Here is a 14,390-nt window from a genome sequence, read left to right on the forward strand (position 1 = left end):
CGCATGGCTGGGTCCCGATATGTCATTACCTTGGATCTCAGTAAGGGATACTGGCAAATCCCTCTGACAGAGGAAGGGAGAGAACGGTCCGCTTTTATAACCCCCTTTGGTCTGTATGAATTTCTAAACATGTCCTTTGGAATGAAGAATTTCCCTGCAACCTTCCAGAGAATAATGAACCAGATCCTCCGGGGATGTGGTGACTTTGCTTGAGCCTACTTGGATGATATCGCCATCTTCAGCCAGACGTGGGAGGAACATCTGAACCAAGTAGCCGTTATTCTTGACTTGCTTCTTGCAGCAGGCCTAACCATTCGACCAGATAAATGCCAATTGGGGATGGGTGAAGTCCAGTACCTAGGGCATAGAGTGGGAGGGGGAAGCTCCGTCCTGAACCCGCCAAAATCCAGGCTATTAGAGACTGGCCTGTACCCCAAACTAAGAAACAAGTTATGGCTTTTTTGGGCACTGCCAGTTATTACCGAAAATTTGTTGCTCATTTCAGCACTTTGGCCAAACCTCTTAAAGACCTGACCAAGAAAACGATGCCCCGGCTGGTGATCTGGATTCCAGCCTGTGATGAGGCTTTTAACCGGCTGAAGGACGCTCTGGTCTGCGACCCTGTTCTGGCTGCTCCAGACTACAAGAGGAGATTCGTTGTGCAGACGGACGCCTCTGCTTATGGACTGGGAGCTGTCCTCAGCCAGGTGAATGCAGCTGGGGACGAGCACCCCATTGCCTCCCTCAGCCGGAAATTGCTGGACCGAGAATTGGCCTATGCAACTGTTGAAAAAGAATGTCTGGCTGTAGTATGGGCCCTCGGGAAACTAAGGCCGTATCTGTATGGACGAGAATTCACTGTGGTTACTGATCACAATCCCCTCATCTGGCTGAACAGAGTCTCTGGGGACAATGGACGCTTACTACGATGGAGCCTGGCTCTGCAGCCCTATAACTTTACCATACAGTATAGAAGAGGCAGCCAACACCAAAATGCAGATTGACTGTCCAGGCAAGAGGAGCCCTGAGTCCGGTCAGCCATGCCTGTGTGTACTTAACCAGTGACCTGTAGAGGTCCCTAGTACGTACACAAATTGGGAGGGGAAGGGATTGTCATGATATGTATTTTTGCCCTGTCCTGTATTTGAATAATATGCCATTTGATGTATGTAACTGTTCTCTGGTTTCTATTAGCTGTAATTTATGTATTTTCTTGTGCTGGGAGTTCACCTGTAACAATGTCTCCTTCCCCCAATACTTGCAGCCCTAAGCTATAATGTAATTAAGCTTTGTCAACACCACTAGTGAAAGAATAGCCATTCTTCCTCACAGCAGGTGGCTAGTCAAATGTACATACTACATAGACTAAGGGTACCGTCACACTATACGATTTACCAACGATCACGACCAGCGATACGACCTGGCCGTGATCGTTGAGTAAGTCGTAGTGTGGTCGCTGGAGAGCTGTCACACAGACAGCTCTCCAGCGACCAACGATGCCGAAGTCCCCGGGTAAACATCGGGTTACTAAGCGCAGGGACGCGCTTAGTAACCCGATGTTTACCCTGGTTACCAGCGTAAAAAAAACAAACAGTACATACTAACCCATTCCGGTGTCCGTCAGGTCCCTTGCCGTCTGCCTCCCGCACTCACTGACTGCCGGCCGTAAAGTGAAAGCACCAGCACAGCGGTGAGTCACCGCTGTGCTCTGCTTTCACTTTACGGCCGGCAGTCAGTGAGTGCGGGAAGCAGACGGCAAGGGACCTGACGGACACCGGAATGTAAGTATGTAGTGTTTGTTTGTTTTTTTACGCTGGTAACCAGGGTAAACATCGGGTTACTAAGCGTGGCCCTGCGCTTAGTAACCCGATGTTTACCCTGGTTACAAGCGAACGCATCGCTCGATCGGTGTCACACACACCGATCCAGCGATGACAGCGGGAGATCAAGCGACGAAAGAAAGTTCCAAACGATGTGCTACGACGTACGATTCTCAGCAGGATCCCTGATCGCTGCTGCGTGTCAGACACAGCGATATCGTAACGATATCGCTGGAACGTCACGGATCGTACCGTCGTAGCGACAAAAGTGCCACTGTGTGACGGTACCCTAAGCAGAGCCCACCAGTCTAGAATCATCTGGTGGACCCAACCATTGAATAGAAGGTGTGACCCCTACCCCCTTTCATGGGCGGATCCCAGGAGCTCAGACAATCCATTCTTATTTTGAGATCAGATGTGAGTTGATCCTTGAAGGAGAAGGAGTGGGGATTCTTAGCTGAGGCAAGACCCCACGTCCATCTGTGGCTGCGGAAGCGAACGGGGCGAGACTTGAGCTGAGGACATCTCGTCATTCGTGGGATTGTTTTGGGATCCCTTGGATTCGTGTGGACTATTGCTTTGTTAGCTGGCACAAGGATTATCGGGAGGTGCCCCCGAATATGTTCCGTTGGACTAATTGTGGACTATTGCTGTGTTACCTGGCACAAGGATTATTGGGAGGTGTCCCCGAATATGTTCTGTTGGACTAATTGTGGACTCTGTAGATCTACCTGCATGTGTTGTTCCAGCGTTCTTGATAATAAATCTGTTGAATCATCCCTCGGCCTGTTGTCCCTTCTTGCTCTGCCGTACACCCCGTCACATACACTGTCGGTATTATGTGAGAACACTATGGCGTCGTTATTTGTGATCTATATGATAGTATGTGAGAACTATAGGACAGTTATGTGTGATCTGTATGGCGGTATTGTGTGATCTATATGTCGGTATTATGTGACAACTATAGGACAGTATTATGTGTTATCTGTATGGCAGTATTATGTGAGAACACTATGGCAGTATTATCTTCAGAAAGAGGACCCATCCTAGGGTGGTTCTGGCTGAGCACCTGCACACGGGTCTGGGGTAATAGAGGGGGCAGCATGACCTCCAGTTAGGTGCAGTCAGGGGAAGGCTGGTGAGGCAGCTGAAGAGAGGGGTCTCATTTTTATCATTACTATATGGCTACATTTCTCCCCAGCCTGTTTCACAGCGTCACCCCAGACTGCGCCTGTCGGTTCTTTCACACATCACCAGGACAGGAGCTGAGGAGGGAAATGGGGTCTTTGCATGCAATGTCTGGATCAGAACAGACCAAATCCGCAGAAATGTTTCTTGGATTTCTGTGGAGCAGATAGCCCATACATGTGTATAAAAGACAGCGTCCATGTAGAATCCCTGGCTGCTCCGCGCACCGAACAGACCAGCACACTGCTATCCTGAACTACTCTGTGCTGCTGTCACCCTGCTCCCTCCACCATATATCTCCCAGAATCCTTGCTGCCTGCCATCCTCGGTGACTGTCTACTTGTCAGTATAACTTTGCAGTCACCAACAAAATGGCTTCTCACTGTGTTCCTTAATATCATCTGCTCTTATACCTTAGCAAACACCCAGAAGGGGAGGAGAGGAGTGACACCACACATGTCAGCAGACTCCGCCCATAATTATTACAGTGCTGTAATGTAAGCTAGTTGTACACTAGGTTTTTGTCCAATTTCAGTAGCTGCTCCCCCTTGTGTTTAGCCCCTTTACCCCCAAGGGTGGTTTGCACGTTAATGACCAGGCCAATTTTTACAATTCTGACCACTGTCACTTTATGAGGTTATAACTCTGGAACTCTTCAACGGATCCCAGTGATTCTGACATTGTTTTCTCGTGACATATTGTACTTCATGATAGTGGTAACATTTCTTTGATATTACCTGCGTTTATTTGTGAAAAAAAACGGATATTTGGCAAACATTTTGAAAATTTTGCAACTTTGAATTTTTATGCAATTAAATCACAGAGATATGTGACACAAAATCATTAATAAGTAACATTTCTCACATGTCTACTTTACATCACAATTTTGGAACCAAAATTTTTTTTTTTGTTAGGGAGTTATAAGGGTTAAAAGTTGACCAGCAATTTCTCATTTTTACAACACCATTTTTTTTGTAGGGACCACATCTCATTTGAAGTCATTTTTAGGGGTCTATATGATAGAAAATACCCAAGTGTGACACCATTCTAAAAACTGTACCCCTCAAGGTGCTCAAAACCACATTCAAGAAGTTTATTAACCCTTCAGGTGTTTCACAGGAACTTTTGGAATGTTTAAATAAAAATAAACATTGAACTTTTTTTCACAAAAAATTTACTTCAGCTCCAATTTGTTTTATTTTACCAAGGGTAACAGGAGAAAATGGACCCCAAAAGTTGTTGTACAATTTGTCCTGAGTACGCCGATACCCCATATGTGGGGGTAAACCACTGTTTGGGCGCATGGGAGAGCTCAGAAGGGAAGGAGCGCCGTTTTACTTTTCTATGCAAAATTGACAGGAATTGAGATGGGACACCATGTTGCGTTTGGAGAGCCACTGATGTGCCTAAACATTGAAACCCTCCACAAGTGACACCATTTTGGAAAGTAGAGCCCTAAGGAACTTATCTAGATGTGTGGTGAGCACTTTGACCCACCAAGGGCTTCACAGAAATTTTTAATGCAGAGCCGTAAAAATAAAACAAAAATTTTTTCCCACAAAAATTATTTTTTAGACCCCAAGTTTTGTATTTTCCCAAGGGTAACAGGAGAAATTGGACCCCAAAAGTTGTTGTCCAAATTGTCCTGAGTACACTGATACCCCATATATTTGGGGGGGAACCACCGTTTGGGCGCATGGGAGGGCTCGGAAGGGAAGGAGCGCCATTTGGAATGCAGACTTAGATGGAATGGTCTGCAGGCGTCACATTGCGTTTGCAGAGCCCCTAATGTACCTAGACAGTACTTTTCTATGCAAAATTGACAGGAATTGAGATGGGACACCATGCTGCGTTTGGAGAGCCACTGATGTGCCTAAACATTGAAACCCCCCACAAGTGACACCATTTTGGAAAGTAGACCCCCTAAGGAACTCATCGAGATGTGTTGAGAGCTTTGAGTCCCCAAGTGTTTCACTACAGTTTATAACGCAGAGCCGTGCAAATAAAAACACTTTATTTTTCCCACAAAAATTATTTTTTAGCCCCCAGTTTTGTATTTTTCCAAGGGTAACAGGAGAAATCGGATCCTAAATATTGTTTTCCAATTTGTCCTTAGTACGCTCATACCCGATATGTTTGGGGGGGGAGGGAACCACCGATTGAGCGCAATTGCACAACAAATTTTGAGGCCCTTTTTCTCCTGTTACCCTTATGGAAGTCAAAGTAATGGAAAAAAAAAGGGGTCTAAAGTAAATTTTTTGTGGAAAAAGTTAAAGGTTTATTTTTTTCCACATTCTTTAATTCCTGTGAAGCACTTGAAGAGCTAATTAACTTCTTGAACGTGGTTTTGAGCATCTTGAAGGGTGCAGTTTTTGTAGAGTGGTGTTGTCACTTTTGGTTATTTTCTGTCCTATAGGCCCCTCCAGTCACTTCAAATGTGATGTGATCAACCCAAAAAAATGGTTTGGTAAATTTTGTTGTAAAAATGACAAATCACTGGTGAGCTTTAAATCATTCTAACTTCATAAGAAAAGAAAATGGTTTCAAAAATTGTGCTTCGGAGTGAAAGGGTTAAAAATTGTGCTGTCGTCACACCCTACCTTCATGGTAAAATTTTACTGTAGCGTGAACTTTTTACATTTTACATAAATTTCACCAAAATGCCAAATATCCCTAACTTTTTGTGATTTAGTGTATATAAGTTGAACATCAGGAAGTGATTAAAGACATTTTAAGTTGTAATCAGTTTGCTACGTTTTCTATAGTCACAGCAAAGGACAAGTTGCAGTGTGTGCCATATAAGTGTGAAAACTGTATTTTGAGCCTTTTTATTTCTTTTAAATTTTTAGGCTGCTGGTTTGGCAACAATGATTTCAACAATGAGACCAGACATAGACAATATGGATGAATATGTCCGTAACACAACTGCTAGAGCCTTTGCAGTGGTTGCCTCTGCCCTTGGCATCCCTTCATTGCTTCCTTTCTTAAAAGCCGTCTGTAAAAGCAAGAAATCATGGCAAGCCCGTCACACTGGAATCAAAATCGTTCAGCAAATTGCCATTCTTATGGGATGTGCCATTTTGCCACATCTAAGAAGTTTGGTTGAGATTATTGAACATGGTAAGATTTATAAAACAAACATACATTTTTTACTTAAGTGAGTACTCAACCACTTGACAACTCCGTTTTAATAGCTCAGCTGTGCAATGCAAAAAAATGTATTCAAGTTTGGACACACCTTCTCATTTAAAGATTGTTCTGTATTTTCATGACTATGAAAATTGTAAATTCACACTGAAGGCATCAAAACTGTGAATTAAAACATGTGGAATTATATACTTAACAAAAAGTGTGAAACAACTGAAAATATCTTATATTCTAGGTTCTTCAAAGAAGCCACCTTTTGCTTTGATGACTGCTTTGCACACTCTTGGCATTTTCTTGATGAGCTTCAACAGGTAGTCACCGGAAATGGTTTTCACTTCATAGGTGTGCCCTGTCAGGTTTAATAAGAGAGATTTCTTGCCTTAAAAATGGTTGGGACCATCAGTTGTGTTGTGCAGAAGTCTGGTGGATACACAGCTGATAGTCCTACTGAATAGACTGTTAGCTGATTTTTTCTTGCCATACAAATTCTAAGTAAAGAAAAACGAGTGGCCATCATTACTTTAAGAAATGAAGGTCAGTGAGTCCAAAAAATTGGGAAAACTTTGAACGTGTCCCCAAGTGCACTGGCAAAATCCATCAAGCGCTACAAAGAAACTGGCTCACATGAGGACCGCCCCAGGAACGGAAGACCATGAGTCACCTCTGCTTCTGAAAATAACTTTATCCGAGTCACTAGCCTCAGAAATCGCAGGTTAACAGCAGCTCAGATTAGAGACCAGGTCAATGCCACACAGAATTCTAGTAGCAGACACATCTCTACAACAACTGTTAAGAGGAGACTTTGTGCAGCAGGCCTTCTTGGTAAAATAGCTGCTATGAAACCACTGCTAAGGACAAGCATCAAGCAGAAGAGACTTGTTTGGGCTAAAGAACACATGGAATGGACATTAAACCAGTGGAAATCTGTGCTTTGGTCTGATGAGTCCAAATTTGAGATCTTTGGTTCCAACCCCCGTGTCTTTGTGCGACGCAGAAAAAGTGAACGGATGGACTCTACGTGCCTGGTTCCCACCGTGAAGCATTGAGGAGGAGGTGTGATGGTGGGGGTGCTTTGCTGGTGACACTGTTGGGGATTTATTCAAAATTGAAGGCAAACTGAACCAGCATGGCTACCACAGCATCTTGCAGCGGCATGCTATTCCATCCTGTTTGCGTTTAGTTGGACTATCATTTATTTTTCAACAGGACAATAACCCCAAACACACCTCCAGGCTGTGTAAGGGCTATTTGACCAAGAAGGAGAGTGATGGGGTGCTACGCCAGATGACCTGGCCTCCACAGTCACCAGACCTGAACTCAATCGAGATGGTTTGGGGTGAGCTGGACTGCAGAGTGAAGGCAAAAAGGCCAACAAGTACTAAGCATCTCTGGGAACTCCTTCAAAATTGTTGGAAGACCATTCCCGGTGACTGCCTCTTGAAGCTCATCAAGAGAATGCCAAGAATGCAAAGCAGTTATCAAAGCAAAAGGTGGCTACTTTGAAGAACCTAGAATATAAGACATAATTTCAGTTTTTTCACACTGTTTTTGTGAAGTATACAATTCCACATGTTAATTCATAGTTTTGATGCCTTCAGTGTGAATGTACAATTTTTATAGTCCTGAAAATACAGAAAAAACTTTAAATGAGAAGGTGTCCAAACTTCAGCTTTTGTGCAGCATTATACGGGGCAAATATCTGTATGGAGCATGTTATGGGGCCTTAATCAACATTTGTGCAGCATTGTATGGGGCAAATGTCTCTATGGAGCATCTTATGGGGCCATAATCTGCATTTGTGCAGCATTATATGGGGCATATTTTGTATGGAGCATCTTATGGGGCCCATCATGGACTGTATGGAGCATTATATGGGGCTCCTAATTCAATATGGATATTCAAAAACACTTAACCTACTGATGTCTCAATTAATTTTACTTTTATTGGTATCTATTTTTATTTTTGACATTTACCGGTAGCTGCTGCATTTTCCACCCTAGGCTAATATTGGAGTCATGAAGTTTTCCCAGTTTTTTGTGGCAAAATTAGGGGTATCGGCTTATACTCGGGTCGGCTTATACTAGAGTATATACGGTATTACACATAAAAACATTTCACATCAGTTATTCAACACTACAACACTACATTGCAATTGACGCCTCTCATTTTCCCCCTCACACCTCTCATTTTTCCCCTCACATCTCTCATTTTCCCCCTCACACCTCTCATTTTGACCCCACACCTGTCATTTTCCCCTCACTCCTCTATTTTTCCCCTCACTCCTCTATTTTTCCCCTCACTCCTCTCATTTTCCCCTCACTCCTCTCATTTTCCCCTCACTTATCCCCTCACACATGCACATCAACTTCCTGTTATGAGCACAGCAGTGTAATCTGAGGCTCCTCCCTTTCACTTGACATCATGCCTCACAGGAGCAACTCCATTCTAGACATGACGGAGCTAGATGTGGCCTGTACCCGCCGCGCACTGATAGTCTGAAGGCGGCAGCCCTGATTGTAGCTCGCAGTGGCTGGGACGTCGCAGCCGGTGAGTTTTTCAGGGTGGCTTTCGAGGTGAATGTGTCTCCACCCGTGTGTGCTAACAACTTGGGTCGTGTGGAGTGAGTGTGGCTATGCGGAGTTGGGGCTATATGGAGTGGGCGTGGCTACATGCATACATACATGCAATAGAGTGAAACGTCAAGGATCCTTTTATTTGCCCACACCAATAACTTGAGCTTTTATCATGCAGTCAGAAAAATGCTTTGTGGGTGAATAAAAGGATTGACTTTACACTCTATGCTCAGAGCTACTTCTACGGATTTTTATAAGGATGATTGGGTACTGAGCTATTATTCTTGGAGGACTTCTGCACCCATTTATGCTGTCTGCCTCTGTTTTTGGACATATATGGTATGTAAAATCTTTTATAAAAATGATATACCACAAAGACCTATTAATTTTCTAATAGTAGACACTTAACACATAGTAAACATGTTGCAGATTTTTATTTATTATGCATATATGGTGCCGGCATAATTCAGTGATTTAGCCTTGGCTTTGTAAAATGGAGTACTCCAAAAAAAGGTAAATTGAAATGTTTCTATTTACGGTAACATCTTGAAAGCCTGAGGCTGTGTGCACACGTTGCGGTTTTTTCGCGGTTTTTCCCGATAAAAACGCTATAAAACCGCAAGAAAAACGCATACAATAAGCATCCCATCATTTAGAATGAATTCTGCATGTTTTGTGCACATGATGCGTTTTTTTCCGCGAAAAAAAATGCATCGCGGTAAAAAGCGCAGCATGTTCATTAATTTTCCGGGTTTTTTTTGCGGATTTCCCACTCCAAAATGCATTGGGAAGTGTCCGGAAAAAACGCGGCAAAAACGCATGCGATTTTCTTGCGATTTTCTTGCGGATTTCTTGCAGAAAATGTCCGAAATTCTCAGGAATTTTCTGCGAGAAGTCCTGAACGTGTGCACATAGCCTGAATCTCCTTCAAAATCCTGTTCACTAGATGATATGCATTGTCCCAACGGTTTTCCATTCTTGAAAACACTTTTTTTAATATTCTTCTGAACGAACGCTGATAAGTATGACCGTAGAAAGAAAGGAATCCGCACCGCTGCTGTACTTGCACCCCTTATAGATTTACACAGTCCATAATGTCGTTACTCCATTGTCTCAAAAAACCGGCCATCTGGGGTGCTACATCCATTAACAAGAATATATGTCCACAATTGAAGAAAAAATGATGTGCACTCACCGGTCCCGTAAAAATAGTTTCCTTTATTTGGACATGTGCGCGGTTACAGACAGAGAAATAATGTGCTGGATGAAGGACGACAGCTGTTTTGCGCAAGTGCGCTTCTACAGGTCTCAATGACCTATTGGGACCTGTAGAAGCGCACTTGCGCAAAACAGCTGTCGTCCTTCATCCAGCACGTTATTTCTCTGTCTGTAACCGCGCACATGTCCAGATAAAGGAAACTATTTTTTTGGGACCGGTGAGTGCACATCATTTTTTCTTCTATTGTGAACGCTGATAAGTGCCTACAGCGTTTTCTTTTTTCCCCCTTAACCTCTTCTAGGTTCTGAACACTTTCTCTTTAGGTTTTTCTTTATTCTTGGGAATAAGAAGTTGTCTCAGGGGGCTAGGTCGCGTGACTTAGAGAGGGTGACCCTGATTTTTTATTTTTTTTTGCCACGTTATCACAAGGAGTAAATCTTGGTCTTACACCTATAATCCTGACACAAAACAGCAGTCCAGTCAGTGGAAAACTGCTTCATCACCCAGACTGAAAAAACATGGCAAGTGAAATCAAATTTTGAAGTTCACCATGGTTTATTTTATCAACATGAAGAGTAGTTCTCGTTGAATTTGTTCCTTAGGGCACCTCAGTGAACCAACATTACAATCTGCAAATGCTGAAGTGATTGCGTGAGACAGTGAGAAGTAAACTACCTTAATTGTGTCGATTGGGGTACTGGCTTCTTCATCATGACAATGTACCTGCCCACACAGAGTTGAAAATATATCAGTTTTGGCGAAAAACGGCATGACATTGGTTTCTCTCCCCTCCAAAAACCTTACTCGCTTGACCTAGCCCCTTGCAACGACTTCTTCCCAATTTTGACGAAAAACCTAAAGGAAAGTATTTTCATCACGTAGAAGAGGTTAAGAAAAAATAGCTGGAGGCATTTAGCAGCATTAGTTCAGAAGAACATAATAAATGTTTTGAACAGTGGTAAAACCGTTGGAACTAGTGCATATATATCATCAGAAATTAAATCAGTAATTCTCTTTTTTTTTTTAGGAGTACCCCCTCGTAAGTTCGTAAATACGCTTTGGAATATGGGGAATTTTATGCTACTCTTACGCATATTTGTCAGCATTTTTTGACTTAATGACTTAATTTGCAATACCAAACATGCAGCTTGTTTACATGGGTATTAAAAAAAATAAATAAAAAAAAAAATGAAGAGCCCCAAAAACTGCTCGACAAAAATGTTGCACCCATGCTATGTTGTTGAGAAAAGCCACACACCAGGCAAGTGAAGTGACAATTTTCTCGATCGTGTCATTGGGGGACACAGAGGCCATGGGAGAGTCTACTGCCACATGGAGGCTAACACTATTAATACATCTTATTTAAAATTTGGTTCCGCCCTGCAGACTAGACTTCGCCTACTAGCATTGGGCTCTTCAGTTGTTTGTAATGTCATTTGGAGGCAAGGTCTGCCTCAGACCTGTCCTAGGTTAGGCATTAACCATTTTTCTTTTTTGTGTTTCAGATTAATATATCAGGGTAACAGGGTGTAAATGTGCACTTTTTTGCCTACGTAGCAGCGGAGAGTATAGGCTTGTAATTGTTCAGTCCATATCCTCTCACGTCGCTGTGGCTGGAGCAACGCACCTTGAAGTCAGTGCAAGTACTGGGGCGGAGGTCCAGAAGCCAACTAGCTCTTGCTGCCTTTCATCATAGCCACATGCATAGAGCAGAATTTAAGGGGATCCAGAGCTTCTCAACAGCTAAGTATATGCCTGTTGTAAGCCAGTTTCCCGCTCTCCTCTTCAGTAGCTAGCAGGGGTGAGGTCCTGGCGTGTGGCATGTCCGTGGGAACGTTCAGCCATTTTGCGGGCAGGAGGTTTAGACCACTGGCCCAGCCAGTCAGCGACCGTGTTCCTCACGGCCTATCAGCGGCAGTATCTCAACATGTCCGGTTCTACTCCTTCTTCCTGGCTTCGGTGGCAGGACTATGAACTGGTGTAGGGCACAGAAGCACCTCGGTATCTTCCTCCTGCTGGGATAGCAATCTCACTAGGGACCAAGATTCCTCCATCGTGGATACAGTAGGCTGTTCACTACTGGGGCTTTATTGTAGTCACTTATGACGCTTACATAGTTACATAGTTATTAAGGTTGAAGGAAGACTTTAAGTCCATCTAGTTCAACCCATAGCCTAACCAAACCTGCCCTAACAAGTTGATCCAGAGGAAGGCAAAAAAAAACCCATGTGGCAAAGAGTAAGCTCCACATTGGGGAAAAAAATCCCTTCCCGACTCCACATACGGCAATCAGACTAGTTCACTGGATCAACGCCCTATCAAGGAATCAAGTATATATACCCTGTAACATTATACTTTTCCAGAAAGGTATCCAGTCCCCTCTTCTATTTATGTAATGAATAACTCATTACAACATCATATGGCAGAGAGTTCCATAGTCTCACTGCTCTTACAGTAAAGAATCCGCGTCTGTTATTATGCTTAAACCTTCTTTCCTCCAGATGTAAAGGATGCCCCCTTGTCCCTGTCTCAGGTCTATGATTAAAAAGATCATCAGAAAGGTCTTTGTACTGTCCCCTGATATATTTATACATTAAAATAAGATCACCCCTTAGTCTTCGTTTTTCCAAACTAAATAGCCCCAAGTGTAATAACCTATTTTGGTATTGCAGACCCCCCAGTCCTCTAATAACCTTGGTCGCTCTTCTCTGCACCCGCTCCAGTTCAGCTATGTCTTTCTTATACACCGGAGACCAGAACTGTGCACAGTATTCTAAGTGTGGTCGAACTAGTGACTTGTATAGAGGTAAAATTATGTTCTCCTCACCCTGACGAAGGAGCTTGCGAGCTCCGAAACGCGCGTCGGGTGACCAGCGGACCGGACCCAGGGACACCGGAGTACTTCTTCCTCCCCCCCCTTGTCTTGAGAGGTAATATACATTTGGGCTGAGCGGCCACTAGCCCATGGAGTTATAGTTAGACTCTTACCATACTTTGTCTACCTTGACTATGGGGGGAACTAGTTAGGTTAGGTGTATGGTGCACTATTATTTGTCTTCCCCACTTGGTTTTCCTAGGGGTGTACATGTGTCGCTGAGCTACAGATACTGATTGCATTAAACCCTATGTGGTAAATATGAGCACATTGTAGTACCCACATTCTAGGACTAGGGTTTATTATTGTTCTATGCCCCATACCCTTGTTATTTATATCTGTACTCTGGAGTCCTCTCCTCTATATGACCATTCTTTATTATTAGGAGTCTGTGTCTTTCCGTCCGCTGACACAATCACACCTCTGTGCGGTGTCTCACACCATGGTCCCACTTTGTACCATTTATGTCCTGTTTTTTTCTATGTGCAATATTCTATATGTTCAATAAAATTATTTATAGATTTGAATTACCAGTTTTGGTCGTTTTATGTGGTTTCCACACCTCTTCTTTCAAGAGCACCTATGCCTCTTTTAATGCATCCCATTATTTTATTTGCCTTAGTAGCAGCTGCCTGACACTGGCCACTGAATATGAGTTTGTCGTCCCACATACACCCAGGTCTTTTTCATTGACGGTTTTGCCCAGAGTTTTAGAATTAAGCACCTAGTTATACATCTTATTACTTCTACCCAAGTGCATGACCTTACATTTATCCCCATTAAAGCTTATTTGCCATTTATCAGCCCAAGCTTCTAGTTTACATAAATCATCCTGTAATATAAACTTGTCCTCCCCTGTAATGATTATCCTGCAGAGTTTAGTGTCATCTGCAAATATTGAAATTCTACTCTGAATGCCCCCTACAAGGTCATTAATAAATATGTTAAAAAGAAGAGGGCCCAATACTGACCCCTGTGGTACCCCCACTGCTAACCGCGACCCAGTCCGAGTGTGTGCCATTAATAACCACCCTTTGTTTCCTATCCCTGAGCCAGGTCTCAACTCACTTACACATATTTTCCCCTATCCCCATTATTCTCATTTTATGTATCAACCTTTTGTGTGGCACCGTATCAAAAGCTTTTGAAAAGTCCATATACACTACATTACTGGGTTCCCTTGGTCCAGTCCGGAACTTACCTCTTCATAGAAGCTGATCATATTAGTCTGACATAAACGGTCCCCAGTAAACCCGTGCTGATACTGGGTCATGAGGTCATTCCTCTTCAGATACTCCAGCATAGCATCCCTTAAAATGCCCTCCAGGATTTTACCCACAGTAGAGGTTAAGCTTACTGGCCTATAATTACAGAGTTCAGGTTTTGTCCCCTTTTTGAATATTGGCACCACATTTGCTATACGCCAGTCCTGTGGCACAGACCCTGTTATTATGGACTCTTTGAAGATTAAAAATAATGGTCTATCAATGACTGTACCTAATTCTTGCAGTACTCGGGGGTGTATCCCATCCGGGCCCGGAGATTTGTCAATTTTAGTGATTTTTAGA

The 14,390-nt window shown here is 43.2% G+C and overlaps 1 protein-coding gene across 1 annotated transcript in view; it reads left to right on the forward strand.

The window, feature by feature from the left end:
• Nucleotides 1-14,390, forward strand: part of SF3B1 (splicing factor 3b subunit 1) — a 418,418-nt gene that overhangs the window by 247,300 nt on the left and 156,728 nt on the right. Inside the window, exon 14 of the mRNA XM_069733802.1 lies at nucleotides 5,858-6,128. Within this exon, the coding sequence (XP_069589903.1) occupies nucleotides 5,858-6,128 (271 nt within the window). The remainder of the gene's footprint in view (nucleotides 1-5,857; nucleotides 6,129-14,390) is intronic.

The sequence above is a fragment of the Ranitomeya imitator genome, chromosome 7 (genome assembly GCF_032444005.1).
Source record: "Ranitomeya imitator isolate aRanImi1 chromosome 7, aRanImi1.pri, whole genome shotgun sequence".
NCBI lineage: Eukaryota > Metazoa > Chordata > Amphibia > Anura > Dendrobatidae > Ranitomeya > Ranitomeya imitator.